The sequence below is a fragment of the Notolabrus celidotus genome, chromosome 16, assembly GCF_009762535.1.
Source record: "Notolabrus celidotus isolate fNotCel1 chromosome 16, fNotCel1.pri, whole genome shotgun sequence".
NCBI lineage: Eukaryota > Metazoa > Chordata > Actinopteri > Labriformes > Labridae > Notolabrus > Notolabrus celidotus.
This window is the reverse complement of record NC_048287.1, coordinates 16,152,763-16,174,106: the sequence shown is the minus strand read 5'-3', so window position 1 is coordinate 16,174,106 and position 21,344 is coordinate 16,152,763. Positions and strand designations below refer to the sequence as shown.

At 39.7% G+C, this 21,344-nt stretch overlaps 3 protein-coding genes across 3 annotated transcripts; 2 read left to right on the top strand and 1 right to left on the bottom strand.

Annotated features, from left to right (window-relative positions):
* Positions 1 to 2,685: 2,685 nt before the first annotated feature.
* On the top strand, positions 2,686 to 5,042 carry efcab1 (EF-hand calcium binding domain 1). Its single transcript, XM_034704518.1, has 6 exons — positions 2,686 to 2,818; positions 3,812 to 3,970; positions 4,110 to 4,214; positions 4,303 to 4,454; positions 4,529 to 4,633; positions 4,721 to 5,042. The coding sequence occupies exons 1-6, from the start codon at positions 2,752 to 2,754 to the stop codon at positions 4,769 to 4,771; spliced, it is 639 nt and encodes a 212-aa protein (XP_034560409.1). The 5' UTR covers positions 2,686 to 2,751; the 3' UTR covers positions 4,772 to 5,042.
* rbm48 (RNA binding motif protein 48) lies at positions 4,766 to 6,602 on the bottom strand. Its single transcript, XM_034704517.1, has 5 exons — positions 6,433 to 6,602; positions 6,118 to 6,308; positions 5,884 to 6,029; positions 5,077 to 5,630; positions 4,766 to 4,992 (listed from the first exon to the last, which is right to left on the bottom strand). Exons 1-5 carry the CDS (start codon positions 6,562 to 6,564, stop codon positions 4,930 to 4,932), a joined length of 1,086 nt encoding a protein of 361 aa, XP_034560408.1. The 5' UTR covers positions 6,565 to 6,602; the 3' UTR covers positions 4,766 to 4,929.
* Positions 6,603 to 8,863: 2,261 nt separating this feature from the next.
* Positions 8,864 to 20,154, top strand: pex1 (peroxisomal biogenesis factor 1). The gene is made up of 24 exons (XM_034704516.1): positions 8,864 to 9,075; positions 10,444 to 10,590; positions 10,736 to 10,819; positions 11,002 to 11,116; positions 11,323 to 11,993; positions 12,131 to 12,250; positions 12,417 to 12,537; positions 12,678 to 12,784; positions 12,936 to 13,012; positions 13,106 to 13,238; positions 13,415 to 13,511; positions 13,599 to 13,769; positions 13,897 to 14,051; positions 14,147 to 14,333; positions 14,427 to 14,593; positions 16,296 to 16,430; positions 16,537 to 16,601; positions 16,735 to 16,877; positions 17,329 to 17,432; positions 17,587 to 17,763; positions 18,012 to 18,239; positions 18,753 to 18,947; positions 19,144 to 19,271; positions 19,821 to 20,154. Exons 1-24 carry the CDS (start codon positions 8,968 to 8,970, stop codon positions 19,903 to 19,905), a joined length of 3,720 nt encoding a protein of 1,239 aa, XP_034560407.1. The 5' UTR covers positions 8,864 to 8,967; the 3' UTR covers positions 19,906 to 20,154.
* The last annotated feature ends 1,190 nt before the right edge of the window (positions 20,155 to 21,344 follow it).

The window sequence follows — 21,344 nt, the reverse complement described above, 5'->3', positions numbered from 1 at the left end:
AGTGTGGCTGCACATATGAGGATTCACAAGAAGCAGAGGTCATACCTGTTTGGATCCGTACATGAACATTCAAGTTGCCCACATGGTGGAATTATTTGCCACATATCTTGCAATGGAGAGAAACCATTCAGCTGCCTGTTGTGTAGGAAGAAATTCAGTTGGAATTATTTGATGACAAAGCATGTATGTTCACATGGGTTAAATCAATTTAAGCATTAAGAGCGTTTCATGGAGTGGTTCAGTTTGCCTGACCTCACTTGAATAGAGTGCTGTGGTGATGTGATATCCAGGTTTAAGGCACAAAAGGGGGTATGGAAGGTAATTGAACACTGTCGTTTTAATTAATCTTAACACTGTTTGTAACAAATTGTCATAATTAGATAGATAGATAGATAGATAGATAGATAGATAGATAGATAGATAGATAGATAGATAGATAGATAGATAGATAGATAGATAGATAGATAGAAAGATAGAAACTTTATTAATCCTTTGGGAAGGTTCCCTCAGGAAATTCAGATTCCAGCAGCCAGGTAACACCAAAGGACAGAAAAAAACACCACGCAGATATCAAAGATAAAAAATCACAGGTTATATACACAGTACAGTTCACAGTAGCAGCAATATACAAGTCTAAAAAGGAATACCGGTGCAGGTTTATAATAAAATAGCAGCAGCAATAATAAATAGATTGATAATTAACAATAAATACTGAGTAGTGCAAGCTTGTTTGAATTGTGTTGTGATCAGTTCAGTTAAGACTATTTTTCTCCCCCCCAATCCTCTGTCCTCCTCCCGCCCCCCCTCCTCCCTCCAAGTTAGGAGTTATACAGTTTAATTGCACGAGGAACAAAGGAGTTTTTGAGTCTATTTGTGCTGCATCTGGGGAGGAGCATTCTGTCACTGAACAAGCTTCTCTGGTTGCTGATGACAGTGTGCAGAGGGTGGCTGGTGTTATCCATGATGGCCAGCAGTTTGTTCATGGATCTCTTCTCTGCCACTGTCACCAGGCAGTCCAGCTTCATGCCGACCACAGAGCCGGCCCGCCTGATCAGCTTGTCCAGTCTGGAAGAGTCCCTCTTTGATGTGCTGCCCCCCCAGCACACCACAGAGTAAAAAAGGACACTGGCGACCAGACTGGTAGAACATCCACAGGAGTTTCCTGCAGATGTTAAAGGAGCGCAGCCTCCTCAGAAAGTACATTCTGCTTTGTCCCTTTCTGTACAGATGGTCTGTGTTGTTTGCCCATTCCAGTTTGTCATCCAGCCACACACCGAGGTACTTGTAGGTGCCTACAACCTCCACTTCAGCCCCCTCGATGGACAGAGCTTGGGGGCGTGGCCTGGAATTCCCAAAGTCTATGATCAGCTCTTTGGTTTTTGAGGTGTTGAGCTGCAGGTGGTTTGTGTGGCTCCAGGTGACAAAGTCCCTCACCAGACTTCGGTACTCCTCCTCTTGGTCATCCCTGATACATCCCACGATGGCTGTGTCATCAGCAAACTTTTGGATGTGGCACAAGTTAATTAGGCTTAGACTTAGACTATAGACTTTATTGTCCCCTTGAGGAAATTCTTTTACACAGCACCCTCTGCGTTTCCACAAACATAGACAAAGACATTCACAAAAATCATACATTGCTCCACTCTACTAAACAAACTATCCACAGAGGCATCAACACTTAAACAGAGAAAGTGGTGTTATTCATCAGGCTCTTGCCAAGGTGAGCCCTTCTACACCTCGGTACCCTGTACCTGCACCCTGAGGGGAGTGGGATGAGGTGGGTGTTTAGTCCTGTTGTTTAAGTCTGTGAGGTGTGGGTGTGGGGCAGGGGCGTTGCTAGGCATAAAGCTCTACTGGGGCACAGGTCCCCTACTTTCCCCTTCCTCACACACACACACACACACACACACACACACACACACACACACACACACACACACACACACACACACACACACACACACTTTTTATGGGCAGGTGTTTTTTCTCGTGCCCTCTAAAGAGATCCAGAGCTTTTTTTCTAGTTAGTGAAACCAGTGCTCACAAATGTGTCATGTTTCATGTGTTGACCAAACATCCTACATGAGAAACAAAAAGCTGCATCTCTATTTACAGAATATTATAACCAGGGAAAGCTTTCAAACCATTGTGAATTTAATGATGGGTTTTTTTTTTAACCCAAAGCAGTGCTGGGGATAGTGGGACTTCACTTGTTTAGGAATTAATGAGTGTATGGGAAACACTGCGGTGGATGCAACACATTAACAACTGCGCCTAAAGTCTTTTCCTTTACTTCCCATGGCCAGTCTGCCCCTGATACTGGGGCACAGCTCAATTATACTGAGGCACGTACCCCAGTAAAGGGGGTCTGGCGACGCCCCTGGCGACTGATTATTTTAGAAGCTGTGGTGGTTATGCTTGTGAGTTTGGCCTTGTTTTTAACTCATGATTTAACTTCTAGTAGCCTATTTTTTTGGTAACATCCTGCCATAACAGACCTGATGGCAAAGATGTATCTGGGCTTCATTTGATTGGTTATTGTTAAAGTATGCAGGAAAAGATATTGATTTATATGTGAAGAATAAAAGGCTACTGAAAATGAGAAAAAATATAATTAGCCTACTGGTTGGAGAAAAGTGTGTATTTAACTTCTAGCCATGGTCAAGCTTAGCTTAAATGCTATGCTACACTGTTGTCATGGCAACAGCATGTCAACATCCTCCTAAGCGGCTCGTATCCTGACAGTCAGAAATGTCTGCTGTGAACAGAAAGTTGATTCAAGCTCTCGTCGAGACAGTCTCAAAGCATGTGGAGCACTGTGAGTATCCCATAGAAACACTTTCAGTTCGTTCATTTATGCAAAAACTTATTTCGAGGTATGATTTCTTAAAATTAGGCGTCATATTTAGAAAACTGTGATCTTAAAATTGGCAGAGAAAACGTATTCTAAGCAATAACAAAGCACTTAAAAGCTTAGTGTCTCAGAAATAGCCAGGAATGATAACAATTAGTATTTTTTGACTCAAAAATAGATTTTTGCACTAATAGATTTCATGTCAACTTCTCCATTTGAGATAAATTCACCTTAATTTGCGTTTTGTTATAGCGGCTCCTCTCTAGGTTTAAGACCATCTTGCACTTACGTTTAATTTGAACATTTTGAGTTATAATGTCTTCTCATAGTGAGCTGGATATACTAATATTTAGTCATGTTGTTTTTAAGGATAAGCCAGCTATGCTCTAAAGTAGGTGTTTCATTGTGTGCATGTAGTTTGAGGATGTATATTTTGATCTGATGTAGAAGAAACAGTGCCTGAAAACTGTAACCCACCCTTAAAAAAAATAACTTTTCTTTCTTTCTTTCTTTTGTCAATGGAGCTGTTTTCTGATAGATTCTCCAATAAAATGCATTCACTTAAATCAAGTAAAGGGTTTGTCTTAAATCTAGATTATCCGTCTTCTACAAATAAGATCTCAGCTTGAAAAATGTATGAAATGTAAAATAAACCTTGTTTCTTATAAATTACAACTCAAAACAAGATAATTTCAAGATTGTTTGACTTAACAAGATATTTAAGATGCATTGTCTTGAAAAATGTCCCTTTATCTTGCTCAAATGTTACTTAAGTAAATGTATCTTAAATCAAGTGGGAGAAGACATTTTGACTAAAAATTAGTCAATTTCACTTGGTAAGATTTTGAGTTTTTGCAGTGTGGTATGCTCTTAACTTTTTTAACTTGCTCCACTTGATAGCATCTACTCCAAAAATGTGTCGCAGCTAATAAAAGCAATCTTTTTATCAACCCCCAGTTAATAAGACAGAGGTGGAGTGCCTTATCCGAGGATTTAACAGTCTCTTTGGGGAGCAGGCTATTGCTCAACATTCACCTGGCGGACTGGACAGAGGGAGGTTCAGGAGCATACTGCACAACTGGTTTGGGATGACCGACAGTGTGATCATGGATGGAGGTAAACCATTCATATTCAAAAAATCTAATTGCTAGTGGCTATTGTTTGCAGTAGCATATACAAGTGTGCATGTAAGCACATATTTCAACTTTTAATATTCACAAGTGTGTTGGGTTGTTAATTATAACACATCCTTCAGTCTTCAGGACATTTGACAAAGACAATGACAGCTTGATCAGTGTCAAAGAATGGATTGAGGGACTGTCCGTTTTCCTTCGAGGGAGTTTGGATGAAAAAATAAAATGTAAGCTCTGAACCTTATTTTGAAACTTACTTAAACTCACCTTGGACACACCATTCAGATTATAACTTTTTCTCTTTGCACTATTCAGACTGCTTTCATGTATATGACTTGAATGGGGACAACTACATCTCAAGAGAGGAGATGTTTCAGATGCTGAGGAACAGCTTCAGCAGACAGCCCACAGAGGAGGACCCTGATGAAAGAATCAAAGACCTGGTGGAAATCACACTCAAGAAGATGGTGAGTCTTTTGGTTTAGATGTCTAACCCTCTAAATATGTCCGTGTGTGCTCATTGAACATACATTTTTTGTAGGATCACGATCATGATGGCCGACTGTCTTTTGATGACTTTGAAAAGGCAGTTAGAGAAGAGAATCTCTTACTTGAGGCTTTTGGAACCTGCCTACCGGACACTATGGTAATCACTACAAAAGCTGTCAAAACCCTATGAAATTAAAATTCTAACCAAAAAAAATATACTGACATTTTTTTCTTCTTTCTTTAGAGAATTGAGACATTCGAGAGGCATGTATTTGAGGAGCAACAGGACCATTGAAGAAGCAGTGTCTTTATTTTCAGCTGCATACTCCAGGATAAATGTTAATAGCCGTTAACAATGCAAAAATAAAAAGTAATCAAAACAAAAAACATTGCCTGGAAATAGTTTTCCAATGTGGTAACAGAAATGAATGCTTTGAAAGACAACATGCTTGATCAAATCCGACGTCGGGGTTTCACCTTTTTTTCCACTGGTTTGAGATCAGGAACTGCTCCCATCTGTGAAAGTGAACAAAGCTGATTTGACTGAAATAAACAACTACACTGACTTCTTATTGATTTCTTCTTCAGATCAAATCTTACCTTTTTCATTGTGCCCCTGATCAGGCTTACAGTTGTGTTCAGTGACTCATCTTCCATGTCCATTTTGGATGGTTCCGGTAGTTTTGGCCCAATAACAGGCTCATTCTTTGTGGTGTCATCAGTCAGTGAGTTTTTCCCCGTATCGTTCATCTTGCGTTTCCTGTTCTCTAAATTTGTGGTCCTCGGGACAAATCTGACCGTAGAACTTTGATTTGAGGTGAGTCTTTGTTCTTGGTCTCTGTCTAAAGAGGTTTGATTGAAGCTTGTACCCTGTATTGGCTGCTGTTTTGTGTCAATAACTGTATTATGTAATGTTCCCATTTTGTCCTCTGTTGGTATAGTCCTGAACTGGTTTATATATCTGTAGTTATAATGTTCCTGGGGAGGTAGTGGTAGTAGAGAGAAGCCTGAATAATGGCTCATGTTTGAAGTCTCCACAGTCTGGTCATTGTCTGAGATTTGATCTTGTCTGGTCACAATCGCCTGTGATGTGGTAGCTGAGTCCGATGACCTGGGCTGCTCCTGTACTGACTCCTTCTGTTGTTTTTCTCTTGCTTTGTAACAACAAATGATCAGAAAAAATACCATTAAAGAAAACAACAAAAAACAGTTCAATTTGGTATTAATTATGCAATATATAAACATACTACATCTATGGCATATGAGTGCCATGAAAAAAACCTGGGTGCAGAAACAGATCGAAGTAAGTTCAAATAACAAATGTGCATTGAAAGAAGAGAGAAACATGTAGAATCTATCAACATAATTGTTGTGAGTAAGTTTACATGTGATTCCCCACAAGCATACCTTTATTACGAACAGTCCTGATAACATATCTCCTTCTGTCCTGCAGCTTCAGCCTGGTATCATCCACAGTCTCATACTCAGGGACGTAGCACACATGTAGCACGCCCCCATAAAAACTCTTCTCATCCATGTGTCGTTTGGCAGCTCTGTGAAAAAACAATGAAAACGAAACCTTTCAGCCAGTCTTCCTTTGATGCTACTGCAGTGTGCTTGTTCATGAAAGAAATCTTAAACCTGGCACTGGTGAGTTTCTGGAACTTGACGAGGTAGACTTCCGTGAATTCCTCAGCAGGGTACTCATCCAGGGGTCTGTACTCCTCCACGGCTCCGTACAGGGCACATAGCTGGATCAGCTCCGTCATCACTCCAATGGCTGGGACTCCTTGGACCATCAGGTAACGAGACTCCAAGTTGATGGTGTACACCTTATGATGCAGAATATAAATGTAGTGACATTTACTCTACCAAGCAGTGTAATCCAGGTTTGCCACCAGCTGGTAACCATAGCATGAAATACATGTGTTTTTCTTGCCTGTACTTGGTTCTTACCTTTACAGCTTTAGCCTTCCTTCCTTCTCTATATTTTGGACGAGAAATGCATACTTTCTTCTGTTCGTGGTGTTTATACACCTCTGGGACGCCCCAACAGCCTGGGCTGTCGTTTACTGGAAACGCCGACATGTATCCAGTAAAAGCAACAACTTCCTCTTTTTTGTGGTTAATGGCGGATCACAAACAGCTTTTAGGTGCATACCGCCACCTACTGTACAAGAGGGTGTATTATCATGTCATTTATTTATTAAATTCTGCCTTTCAGTCTTGTGCAGTGGTGGACAAATTACACAGCTTCATTACTTAAGTCAACGTGCACACCACCACCCTGTCTGGCCTGACCTCCGCCACCCATTGAAGACTGATAATTACTGCCACCATTTCTGCTATGTACACGGATAACTGATCTGATTGCCTTTTAGACATATTAATTTCAAATGCTGGTTTATATATACCATTTCTCACACACCCCTTTGTGTTATTAGACCCATCTGTATATATTTTAAAGTTACTGAAATAATTGCTCCTCAGGTACACACTTGTTTTCACTCCAACCTCATTCATACTCCATTCTCTCTTCATCTCTAGGACACTCATGTCCACTTTAACCTTGGGGTAAAGCCACAGGGTATATTACTAACTGCAGTTGGCTGGATGAACTCAACATTATCAATTCCAAACACTTTAGCACACTCATTCACACACCCTTCACAAACCCTCGCCTCTTGAACCTGAAATATTCCCAGCAGCTAGTCTTTGTTGCAGGATTTTCTTCCCCCCTTCCTTTAAGCTTGACCCAGTATACGAGTGACACATTTTCTCTCCTTATCTCCAGATGAGTCTTATCTGCTATTATAAGTAGAGCATTGGTGGGGGTTGTTTTCATCACTCGTAAGGCTCTATACTGTAGCCTATCCAGTTTTTGTAAAATTGACTTAGTTGCTGCTCCATATATTATACGGCCATAGTGTATTATTAATGCCATAAGTGCCCTATATCCATTCATGACTGTTTATCTATATACTGCAGCAAAGGCCTCGCCTAGCACATCAGCCTTTTCTTTATCTGACACGGTTAAGTTCTGCCTACTAATTAGTGCTCTGATTTTAATAGACTTTCTTTTCCCTCTCATTTTCTTAAACATAGACCATATTTCTTGTACTCTTATTTCTCTTCCGATGGTGGAACGAAATTCTCTCCATGATCTCTTTTTTGTATCTTTAATTATTTTTCGAGCCACAGCCCTTTTCCTTTTATACTCTATAAGGTTCTCTTGTGACATGTTTTTCTGTAGCGCTCTCAATGCTTTGTTATGCTCTTTTATAGCTCTGCTACACTCCTCACTCCACCAAAGAACCACCTTTCTTTCCACCCTTTATTATTCTTTTGGGGATACTCAAATTTGCAGCATTTAAAATATGCTGAGTGATTTGACTTATTCGTCCTTCACTGTTTCCATCCATTTTTATTAGGCGAGCTGTCTCCTCAATACAAGTTCTGAATTTCTGCTAATCTGTACCATCTGGCACTTGGAGAGCCTTCTTGTACATATACATTTGTATGTATTGTTTTAATCACTGGGGAATGATCACTCCCTAGATTAGAGCCCCCCCTGACACACCATTCACACGCATTCACTAAGTTATCGGACACTAATGTCAGATCTAGACATGATACTGTATCTCTATTCACATTTATTTTTGTACCCTGACCATTGTTAAGCCAATTCACTGATCTTTCGTCCATCATTTCTTCAACTATATTTGCTTCAACCCATTGCTATCTGTGTAGTTGCTGCTCCATAAACAGTTGTGTGCATTGAAATCTCCACACCATATTTCTCCTCTACATACTCCCCCTGTTGTTTCCCTAAATGTGTCACTAGTAAGGGTTCTACAAGCATTATAGAAATTAAATTGCTTAAAGTTACCATCCTTCTTTGGGAAAGGCAACAGCAGTTGGAACACCTCAAAATAAGAGCTTACTGTCTCTCTCGAATACTGTTCCTGGATAAGGCGTGAGTGTTTAAAATCTTATTGTGAAAAATTATATCGCTCTAATGTCGACTGCTTTGGTCTAGTTGAAACTTAGAGCACATAATAATGGTTTAAATTATTTATTCAAACTATTTTTCCTATTCATTTGTTACTATATATATATATATAAATAGATATAATTTATTTAAAACTATTTATTTATTTTTCCTATTCATTTGTTCTTATATATATATCTATATATATAGATATATATGGATATATATATATAATTTAGTTGCTTTATTTTCCTTTATTATTTAGTTGTTGTTTTTTGTTCATGTTTACGTTATGTATAATGTAACCTGAGGTACTAAACCCTCATGTTACACACTCCGGTACAGTAGGTGGCGGTATGCACCATTACAATCTGTTTTGCGCCCCGTCATTAAAGTCAGAGAAGAAGAAGAAGTGCGATGAATTTGTTACCTATGTTTGTTACACATTTCCTGCTTGCAGTACAACCTGCTTTACCAAAACAGAGCTTGTCCGTGGGATTATGTGTAGTAGGCAGGGTATTCACCACGTTACTGTTGTTTTTAATAACACGAAGAACTGCTTTCTTCACCTCCCATCGACGCTGATTTCACATCTATGTTTGAACGAGGTACTGTAACGTAGCTAGCACTCAGTTTATGATAGTAGAACTGAAACTCATTTACGTCCTCAGTAAAATAATGTTACAATGTCATTTAGCACACGCTTTTATCCAAAGCGACGTACATACGAGAACAAGAACACAAGCAAAGATCTAGACAAGAGAAAACAAGATCAGTAAGAGAAACAAAGTGCTTCAAGTCCATTTGGATAATTTGATTATTGAGTATTGCTGTCAAAAGCATTAGGTTTGTCCTTGGTGTTGAAAACAAGCTAGGACGTGTTATGTATTATAAATCTGTGTTATGTATCACCTTAAAGCTTAGATTAATGGACTCATCAGGTCTTTTCTTCCTGCAGTGGTCAGACTCTATAATCAACATCAATAACCTCACCAAAACTGACTTAAGTGCAGTATCTCCCCCATCTATTTATTAATGTGCAATAATTACTCATCCCCCTCTTCTTACATGTGCAATATGTCTTTTCTACTCATCTTCTCAGTTCTGTTCTGTACATTATTTTATACTATGATACAAGCCTGTGCACATTTTCCACTGGTTTTGTAAATATTTTTAAATGTACTTATTTAGTTGTGTATACATGTCGTAAGATATGCTTATTTTTACTTCTTTATTTTTAATTGCTAATAACTTTTTAATAATTGCTTTTATATATGCTCTTATTTGCTTTATACTGTTTTGCACTGTCTACTTTGCTGCTGTAGCACTTAAATTTCCCTGTTGTGGGACGAATAAAGGATTATTTTATCTTATCTTATCTTATTTCTATTCAACCACTTTGTAGTAGTTCCCCTGAAATCTCACTTGGTGGAGACAACAGACCAGACAGGAGACTGGGGACATGTCAGTGTATCGTTATCGACCTCTACATGATCTTGTTTTCTGTTCTAAAGTCTATAAGCATAAGATAAAGCTTCAGAGTTTGCTATCTTTCTGAGAGAAAGAGTGCATGGTTCCTGTACCAATTGTACAAGTCTGCCTTTTCAGTTTGGCCAGTCAACCCTCCTCTGACACCTCAACACAGGACTAAGACTTTGGACACAGTCAGTCAAAGTTACGGGTGCTGAAAGAAATTGTTAACATGTTATTGTAACGTGTGTACAATGTATGATTACTGTACACCACATAAACTGAACAGCCAACAATACTGAGCTGTAACTTTCCATGTGGAGACTTGCGGTGTCTTTATCATTGATTGTTAGGATTAGATGTCAAAATGATTTAGTTGAGGAAACTCTGTATGAATATCTAGGCAGAAAAGTGGGGTACTTTAATTCAGACTTGGATGGAAAAATCACCTTTTGTCTTTAAAAAAATACAAACATTAAAGTTCTTCTTTATATTTCTACACTCAGAATCAAGCTCTAGAGTTGTCCTGGGGTCATGGATGCCCTGTATTCCTCAGCTGGACTCAAAACAGAACCTCCTCAAACCTGGACAGCCATAAAGTAGAGCTGTGTAGACAACTGGGAGAGACGCTGGGCCTGAAAGATGGAGAGCAGGTATGTATACACTTAAAGTGAATACATCTTTGCTGATATTTCCACCTGAATAATCCATGCTCTCTAAGTGGCACATCCAAAATGTGTTTGCTTCAGGCTGTACATATAGTTTGTATTGACTGACTGGTTGTGTTGTTTCCCTTAGGGATTCCTGAAACCGTGTCACCAGGTCTCATCAGTGCATCAAGTATTTGTGGAGCCTGTGTCATCAGATGACTGGGAGATCTTGGTGAGTGATTGCCATGAAAAAGTGTTAAAATATTTTGTACAAGTAAAAGCTGCAAAAGTTGATTTTGTGAACCAAATGTTTCCATCGTATGTCAGAATGTGTTCAGATGACATTAAGAAGTAAATGCGCTGATAAGTAATGTCTCTGAGAAATCACATGCTTCCTCTGACTCATTCCCCCAGGAGCTCCACAGTGCTGCACTGGAGCAGCAGCTGTTGGATCAGATAAGAGTGGTTTTCCAAGATGCTGTGTTCCCTGTGTGGGTGGATAGCCACACAGCCATCTACATTCGAATAGGTCAGAGTTAATACAATAATTAATATATTTTGTTTGTCAGACTATCGCATTTTGTTTCTCCCAGATAAGAAAGATACAAAACATGGCTGTGATCTAATAGCTACATTTATGAAGATGTAATTTAATGTTTGATTGTGTGAAAATGTTGTATGTCAGTGGTTTCAACCCAGCTTCAACACTTGCAACTTCTTTTTAACTCTGTCCAGGATTGCTTTCTCCATCTGTCCCCTACGGTCGCCTGGAGCAGTTCACTGAACTTGTTGTTTCTCCCAAGAGACGAGGCGGAACAGACGGCCTCAATGGTTCTCCAGTGAATGTTCAACAGAGTCAGCATTTTACAGATCATTGCACCCCTGCAGGGCCGTCTTTAGCAAGTATCTCTGCTGTCCCTCAGAGCAGCCAGTGGGGTGGCATTGCAGACATGAAGGGCCTGCTGCAGTACATGATAAAGAGAAGTAATGACCCGATGAAAGAGCTACCACCTGTACCAGAGGTCCCTGCACTGTTCAAAGACTCTGTCTACCGAGTGTGCGGCTCACCTCCTGACTCTCTTTGCACTATAAATCAGGTAGCAACAGGTGTCATTCATTTATTTTCTTGGAGCCAGTGCTTGGATGCCAGGCTGACAGGAGGCCAGTGTCCTGTTACCTATAGTCTCATCTCCAAAGTTCCCTCCCCGAAAGAATCAAGGGACAGAGCCAAGCAGGCCATGGAGAAGAAGAAAAATGTACTTGTTACTAAAGTTGCCGTGGATGGAGGAGAGAATAAGAAAGACGAGGAAGCCTTGGTTGTCAGGGTGGTTTGCCATGATGTTGAGAAGCTAACAGGCAAAGAAATGAACCCCACTGAGGGAGAGATCCATAGGGGAAGAGTATGGGTGAGTGTGCTGTCTTAAAGAGGAATAGTTACTTTATTTTTTCTCCTGTAACACAAGGTTCATTTTATTTACTATCTTTAGCCCCCTGCTGTTAATGTACTGTTGTGTGTCTCTTATAAAAAATCTAATTCTTTCAGATCCCACCTGCCCTGGCGATAAAGTTGAACATCATCCCACATTCAACTGTAAGAATAAAGCCGGTCAAATCAACCATCAAAGTAGCCTCCTCTGTCCGCCTGAAGCCCCTCAACCCTCAGGTGAGTGCTGTAGCGGCAACATAAAATTACAGTGTGGTGTTGCAAGATTTTTTGTCAGATGATTTACTCAACTGTTAGTCTCCAGACTGTTTTATTTTCAAAGCTGCTTATGATTTAAACGTCATCTTCCCCTTATGTCCACTTAATCTTTGACATTTTTATGCAGCCTGAGGAGGATGATGAGGACATCCGGACGGCTTTCCTTGGTTGGCTGCACACTCAGAGTCATGAACCTTTAGCCTGCGTGAGTGCACGGTCTGGCAGCATCGTCCTACATGGAACTGATGGTGATTAATTTGCTGTCTCTTGTGATCAGATTCCAAAGAGGCTGAGGAACTCCATCGTGCTTTAACTGAAATGACTTTAATCAGCTGCAAAAAAAAACCCAAAACATCCTTGTTCTCACACATTTTTTCCTTATCTATAGCAAAGTTGGAGTTTGCATTAAATGTACTGAAACCAGAACCAGAGAATGACCCTCCAGACCAGCTGTTTCTGCTAGCACCTGCTGTTCTCCAAAAGCAAGATATACAGGTATAAGCATGCATGTCATGTTAGGAGATAACTTCATGCATTGTATGTGCTCAATTTAATGCAGATGATGTATAAAAGGGTATCCTTCAGAGTTTTGTGATGCTGACATAATTTAAAAAAGCTTTAACTCTTTACTATGTGTCACCTACAGGTTGACCGAGAGCAAGTGACTGTGAGATCTACAGCTGGAGCACCCATACCAGAGCTTCCCTTCCTCTGCAGTCTTGGGTAAGTGTATAGTTTTTGGTTAGCTTGTGTATGGTTTAGAAATATAATCCCTATGTTTCTTTCTACATGTCTTTATTCTTCATGTCTTCCTAGTGGGATTGATGAGCTCAGCGGAGCTGGATTTGAGTTTATCTCCCACAGCCTTCTGAGTAGTCCTCTAGCAAGGGAGCTTGGTACCACTGGAAGGGGACTCAAAGGAGGGGCTCTGCTTATAACTGGTGCTAAGGTATTTGTGTACATATTCTTAGTGTTATTGCTGAAAGCACAGATATTACTACACTTAAGAGAGCACAAATTAAAGTATCTAAAATTACGTTGAGGGATTGTTGTACCTGCATTTTCATCCTTAAAAATATCCCAGAGGAAAGTGTTGAAGTTCTGCTGTTTAATGTACTGTCACAGGGAAGTGGAAAGAGTGCCTTGTCCAGAGCCCTCTGTGGTAAAGCCAGAGCAGATCTGGATGCACACGTGGAGGTGGTGGACTGCAAAAAATTTCAAGGTACAAACATCCTCCTTAAACATAACTCTGTATCGCAGAAAAGTAGCTGGATGTGTTTCTCATTGGATTTGTGGTTTCTCTCATTAGGAAAAAGGGCAGAAACAGTGAGACAGATGCTGCAGGATGTTTTCGAACAGGCAGAGTGGAGGCAACCTGCAGTCGTTCTACTTGATGACCTGGATCACATGACTGGGGCACCAACTTCACCAGAACATGAGCATGGTCCTGAGGCAGTGCTGCAACTGCACATAGCCCAAAGTAAACCACTGATAATTTGTTATTATATAAGTTTTTATATCTGTAGTCATATATTTATACACACAGACAGGATTGTGAATAATCATAAACCTTGATGCTGATCATTTTAGTCTGTTTGTGGCTGCAGGTCTGAAGGATCTGGTGGATGATGCGGTGATTCACTCCAGCCTGGTGTGTCTGATTATCACCAGCCAGAGTGAGCACTCCCTCCACCCCTCTCTGACAGAGGTCCAGGGGTCCCACTTCATCCAAAGCTTCATACACATCCAGCCACCTGACCAGGTTGGCACACACACATGCGGGCAGACAGACATGAAGACGCTTCATGTAAAAAGTGAAAACAGGCAGCAATACACTTTGTTTACTTTTGTATTCAGGTGCAAAGAGCAGAAATCCTGCGCTGCCTCATTACTGGGAAAAAAAAACTTTCTTGGGAGACTTTACACACTACAGACTTGGCAGCTGTTGCCAAAAAAACAGAAGGATACACACCTCAAGACCTGGTCCTACTGTTGGAGCGGGCTGTCTTTGAAAGCACTGTGCAGAGAGAACCCAATGACCAAGGTAACATTTATAATAAAACTACGTTCTGTCTACTTTAAGTTGACTTTAGGATTCTGTTAGTTTGCTGTCCCACTTCCTTTTTTTTTCTATCAGATTTGCGTCTTACAATGAGGGACTTTGCACAGGCTCAGAAAGGTTTCACACCTCCCTCGCTGTGGGGTGCAGACCTCCATACCCCAAGTGGAATGGGACTGGAGAGAGTGGGGGGACTGAAGGAGGTGCGAGAGCACCTAATGGACACCATCATGCTGCCTGCTAAGGTCAGTGTCAGTGTTAAAGAGCACTGTACTGTTTTTCCATCTAGATGAGGGCACCAAAGAACAAGGGTTATTAAAATAAAAATCAATATCTTTATAACCCCTGTTAAAAAACAATCACTCACTATTGACTATTAACAATAAAAATCAACAAAAAATGCAGTGAAACCAACCCTTATCTAATAAATACAAAAATAAATTACATTTCAAAAGGTATTTCATACGACGGCGTATTAAGGCCACAATGAAAAAAAAAAAGTAAAATTTCAAGTTTATAAAATCGCAAATCTATGAGAAATCAAACTCCAAAGTTTCGAGTTTCTAAAGTCGTAAATTTTCAAAAAAAACTCAACATTTCTGAGATTATAAAGTCGGAGATTTTTCGAGAAAATACTTTAAACGTTTTTGAAGAAGTTAATCTATGAGAAATCAAACTCAAGCAGCCCTAACTAACTAAACTAACTTTGTGGGTGGATGCAAATTTCGGCAATACTGATTTGTCTGCCAAAATATGCATCCACCTATTATTCAGCTACAGAGACAGAGTTTTAAACTGTACATTGCCGTGGACAGCTCTACTATGAGCGGTGCGTGTTCCCGCGAGGTGCAGGCATTTCTTGGCGTGCAGGCGTTTCTGGGCACAACACCGGCAATGTTTTTTCTCGAAAATTTACGACTTTAAAAACTTGAAACTTTCGAGTTTGATTTCTCATAGATTTGCGATTTTATAAACTTGAAATTTTTAAGTTTTTTTCTCGAAAATGTACATTTTTTTTTCATAGTGGCCCTAATACGCTGTCGTAATTTCATCATTTTAATTTAATTCAATTTTTTTTCCAAAGCTTCCAAAGTTTATTTTATAGCTGCTGTGAGGAACCCATTTGCTTTTGATTTTGGCGCATCTGTAGGCAAAGATGTAAATCTCATATATCTGATCTTGTGCTTTACATGTCAACGTAGTGATCTGTAATATAAAGAAAGGCTGTTCAGAATGTTATCAGTCATCTGGTCCAATACCTCTCCCCTCACAGCGGTTTCAGGCCGTAATGCTCCTATGAGGAACTGTTTGCTTGTTTTGATCTTGCCCCCCTGTGAACAAAGTGGTACCTCTTACTGAGCTGATTTGTCCTGTATGTGTGTAAGCAGTATTTTCTGACAAAAATGTCCTCCTCCAGCCGTTTAACAGTGGTATCACTCACTGTGAATCTTTGCTGGAGAAAATACTCAGCTGTTTGGTGATCATTTTACTTCATCTATTTCTATCAGATGATATTGGATGCTGCCAAATCTATTTTCATCGCCTCTGTTGTTGTCTTGGACTAAACCTGACCCATGGGCAGGTCCTGAAAATTTTAGGCAAAATAAAACATCATGATTTAAAAGTCCTATAATACTTTAGATTGTGTGAGAGGGCAGTGACAATTAGGCATACGCACTGTTTAGTGTTATGTTTTCCACAGCGCACAGTCTTGATCAAGGTAAGTTCAGCCCTGATTAAAACCAGCTTGAATTTTATGAAAAAAGAAGCAGGTTAAATCATATTTAATAAATTAGATATAACAGTGAGTGTACAATGTCCTTCTAATCCAAACAAAGTTAGAACCTCTTCTTTGCCTTGCACTGAACAGATATCACTTAAGAGCTGAAAATGGCAAAAGAAAAGTACATTCTTTAAATCTGATCCTGGGTCTCTAATGTGTTACAGTACCCCAACCTGTTCTCCAAACTTCCTATTCGTCATTGCTCGGGAATATTGCTGTACGGAGCTCCTGGTACAGGGAAGACCCTGCTGGCGAGAGCTGTAGCCAAAGACAGCGGCATGAACTTCATCAGCATCAAGGTAGGTCGGGCTTTTGCTTTGACAGCTAAGATAGAAAACTGTGTATTGCTAAATCCGAGTTGTGTGTGATTTTACCGACTCAGGGTGTGTGTTAACCATTCTCTAGGGACCTGAACTTTTGAGTAAATACATCGGAGCCAGTGAGCAGGGAGTTCGTGATGTCTTCCAGAGGTCAGTGAACATTTAACACTCTTGCAGACCTTTATAGCTGGAACTTAAAATGAGTTCCAGCCAATGATAATGACATTAAAGCTAAAAACAACACATGGAGATGGAAACATTTTATTTCTTCTGTTCGCTGCAGGGCCCAAGCTGCCAAGCCGTGTATCCTGTTCTTTGATGAGTTTGACTCCCTTGCTCCCAAGAGGGGCCACGACAACACAGGTGTAACTGACCGAGTGGTCAACCAGCTCCTCACCCAGCTGGACGGAGTGGAGGGACTGCAGGGTAGGTTGTTAACCACATACTGTATGTTGTATTCTGTACACAGGGAATCCAGTCAAAAGAGCTAATGACAATAATTAGTTTGACATATTTTATTAATCAGACATTCGGCCAACTTTTTGTGGAGAATACATTTATTTACCTTTCTTTTTAAAAGTCTGGTGAGATGACTGATTCTTCCCTTACGTCTGTGTGGTAATTATGAAGCTATTAGGCATCTTTAATGCAATCTACAAAGCATCAACAGAGTCAGGCTGTTTCCCTCTACTTTCAGTCTTTATGCTGAAATGATGCTAATCAGTTCCTTCCTCCAGCCTCATATTGATACCAAGACTGTTATCTATTTATCATCCAGCTCTCTGTAAAAAAGAGAACATCATACAGGTTTCTAACAATGATAATTAAAACCATCTATTACCAAATAAATCAGAATCCTGCATGTTTACATTTGCAGGTGTGTATGTGCTGGCAGCAACCAGCCGCCCAGATCTGATTGATCCAGCCCTCCTGAGACCTGGACGACTGGACAAGTCCCTCTACTGCCCCCCTCCTGACCTGGTCATGAAGCTACATTTACTTTCATTTAGATTTTTACATGTGCAATAATCCAATAAAGAAACAACATGAAGTTTATAAATGGTTCGACACAAATTTCTGGCATTAAAAAAAACACTCTGTTGACAAACTGTTTCCTCCTGTGTCACATCTCTAGGAAGCCCGTGTGGAGATCCTGAAGGCTCTGAGTGTTGGTATCAGTTTGGCAGCTGATATAGATCTACAGGTGCTGGCAGAGGCGACTAAGCTGTTCACTGGGGCAGACCTGAAGGCTTTGCTCTACAACGCCCAGCTAGAGGCCGTCCACAACAACTCAGCCTCCAACAGTCAGCATGTATGTCTGCTGCACTTAAAAGTCAAGTCATTGAAGAGTTTAGCTTTTAGATGGCGTTTCTTTGTGCTTATGAAGCATGGAGGCAGGGAGGTGACATGTATCTGTTACTGATATTTTTGAATAATTTTAACAGCAAGAGCTACCAGATGCCCAATGAGCTTACATCTAAGCTATCTTTAACAGCAATAATACAGTGAAGCTTGTTTTCTGGTGACATGTTTCTTCTAATTTCTGGCCATCTGTTTCAGGAACTGACCTGTGGTTCAGAAAGCGACATGAGCCTGTCCTCCATGAATTTCCCAAACAACAGCACCAGCTCAGATGAGTCAGTTGGGGAGGGGGACCCAGTTATGGCTCTGGACCCCCCCATGGTTCAAGAGTCCAGTGAATTTCCAACAGAAGCCAGCAGGGTTTGGAGACTCTACTATGGAAGCTCCTACGAATCCGAGTCAAGAAATTCACCAGTTTCAGGACTGGTAAGTAGTTCTAGCAAAGGACTAGATAGTCTTTAGTATAATTCTGTTTACATGAAGGTGTAATCGTAGTCATCCACAATAAAAGCATGAATGACACATCAACCAATCTTGATCTAGCCCCCTACCATATCCTAGAATTGGACTACACCAGTTCCTGCATATATACTGTTTTCACATTGCATTAATTGTTAACTAGAAGCTTTGGCACTGCAGTAAATGATGATGACATAGTTTGTGTCACAGGTCACAAGTACCTTTAGCAACTTAAACACTTATATAAAATAAACTGAAGTAAACATTTCAGGAAAGTGCTTCTTTGCATATTTTAAAATTTGGTATAAATTTCACATACTCCTGAGAACTTCCTCTGCTACATAAAACACACACTATATGCACATGTTAACACAGCTGTCTGTGATTGCTGTCTCATAGCAGTGGTGCATTTCAGTGTTCTTGAAACAGTTCTTGCTTTCATTATTTTTGTCTGACTTTGCTCTTTACCTCCCTTGTCAGAATTGTCATTGCGTTTCTGGACAAAACTCCATGACGCATGACTGTACTAGACCAGGTGCTCGTGACCCTGGTGGCTCTGTCACACCTGCCTTCATGTCCTCCCTCCAGAGTGGGTTTGAAGAGCTTGGTGTTGAGCAGCTGGAGCGCTTGCAAGAAGACATAAAAAACATAAAAAACAACTCCAGGCGAACCAATGTAAGAGAAAACTATGAGCAGTAGAATGTCTGACAGCATTCTGATTATTCTTTTATTCAGTTGTTTTCTATGTGACACCGTCATTTGTATTTGTTAGTGATTTTAAACTAGCTTAATATATAACAAAATTCTATATTTACCATTTTAGTTTTTTGCCTGGATGACTCTTGTCATGTTTGTGTGTGTGTTTGTGTAGGAGCGTGTCAGGGTGCCTACAGCCTCCAGCCAGCCTGGCCTGATGCTGTGTCAGGCTCATGTGAACTCTGCCCTGGCTGTGACCAGACCATCTCTCAGAGAAGATGACTGGAAGAGATACACAGAACTGTAAGTGGGAGGGGAGCACAGCTCACTGCACTGGAAATAATCCCACAGAAATCACAATGAGACTGAAAGCAAACTGTTAGCCGAACAAAAAGTGAAGACATCAATTTATAACTTTCACATTTTCATTATACTTTGGGATGTATATGCAATGTTTCAATTAGCAAAAAACATTTTTTAAGCCTATAATGAGCTTTTAGTCTCAGCTACAGGAGGGAATGGAAACATTTGACAAATTGGTGATTCAGAGCTGTTGCCAAGAAACAGCAGTAGAGAAATATGAATCATTGTAATTATTCTCTCAGTATTCAGATGTTTTTTATCAAGTTAAATTACTTTATTTTGCATTTTGTGAATTACTTGAAGTCATCGCAAACTGCAGTCAACTATATTTAGCTGCTGACTCATCTTTTATGAGTCAAATGAAGGAATAAATACTGGAAATATTGAAGATCATCCCTAGTTTTAGATTAATCTCCTGAGTGTAACTTAAAAAGTGTTAGAAAATATGTATTGTTCATTATTAAGAAACAGATTTCTCTCTTTTTTTAGGAATGAAACCTTTGGCGGTGTAGGAGACAGAAGATCTCCTCGCTCTGTCCCATTTCCACCTGGACAACGTGTGACTCTGGCTTAATCAGACAGTTTAGTTTCAATTAACTAATTTGTGATTGTGAAGTCACTCATTAATAGCTATTATGCAATTATTCAGCATCATTGAGTTAAGCAATTTAGATCTTTAAAAGCAGTTTGAATTCAACTTTTGTTCAGATGTTTTGTACTGACAACTTCCAGTTAGATCTGTATGTGCTTAAAATGTAATTACTGTTCATATGTATAATCTATATAAATATCATAATTGATCTAATTATAAAATAAATATTTCTAAAAAAAAAAAGTCCTGCAGTTCTGCTCTATTTTTCAGCTGTATTTGTTTTTATAACATATTGATTTGAAGCACATAGTTTGCTACTGCAAGCTGTATGTCAATAGTTAAAGGTACTACCTGCCCAAACAGGTGGTTTTACTCATACTAATTTAGTCTGCAGCTCAGGCAAAGTTGGTTAAAGCTGTGAAATTAAACAGGGTCAGTACAGTTACTAATGAAAATTATTCAAATGAGGTTAAGTCTAGACGCCGCCAAAAGTTACATCTTATTATATCATTGTCTGCTAACACGTCCCTCAGCACTGAGAAGTCCAACTAGACAAAGCTGAAACATTTTTGTATCATCAGGGTGAACAAAAAATCATAATTAATAACAAGCAAGTTAGATATTTACAAAGGTTTGACAAAGACTCAAACTATTACTCATAATTTCAATAGTATTTCTTATACCAGATAAAGTAAAACATGAATCTATTTAGTTGGAGGCATAATAGCAGGACTTTCATCAACATGTGAAATTTGAGTCAGAATTGGCTCTTCTCAGTGGGTGGTGCCATGACAAAAAATAGGTGAGTAAAATTGTTCAGCATTTTAAATTTGTAGCAGATTAAACATTTTGTATAAGAGTTACAACAACCTTTCTACTTCACAGCAGGGCATCAAACATTGTCGTGCAGTCAAAGACATGCCCTTCAATAAAAACTCAGTCTCTACGAGAAGGATTTTTCAACATGTTTAGGCCAATCTGTGTACATTTGATTACAGACTTAAGAGAAGTACGTCAAAGTTTGAAACGTGTCATTTCCTGTTTCCAGTAGGTGGCACTGTGAATATAGTTAAATGTTTCATGTGCAAGGCCAGGACTTTAATCATACCTGTTAAATATGAAAACATTAAACATAGTGAAAGAAATCTTCCGGGGCTTGGGCATCAAGCCTGTAACAGTGACTCCAGAACTCAGGATTTGAACAACCTTAAATTGTCAGGGTCTTATTTGCTTGGAGTTTGCAGAGGATCACATTAAAAGTTAGCTCATGACACCTTAATTCAGTAACAGGTGAGATATACATCAAGAATATACACCAGGCTAACCATTTTGTTTTGGATCAGAACAAAAAAGAAGATAATTTCAACAACAGCATGTTATGTGTGCCCAGTTGGAATGAACTCATGCAATTTACAGGCAAA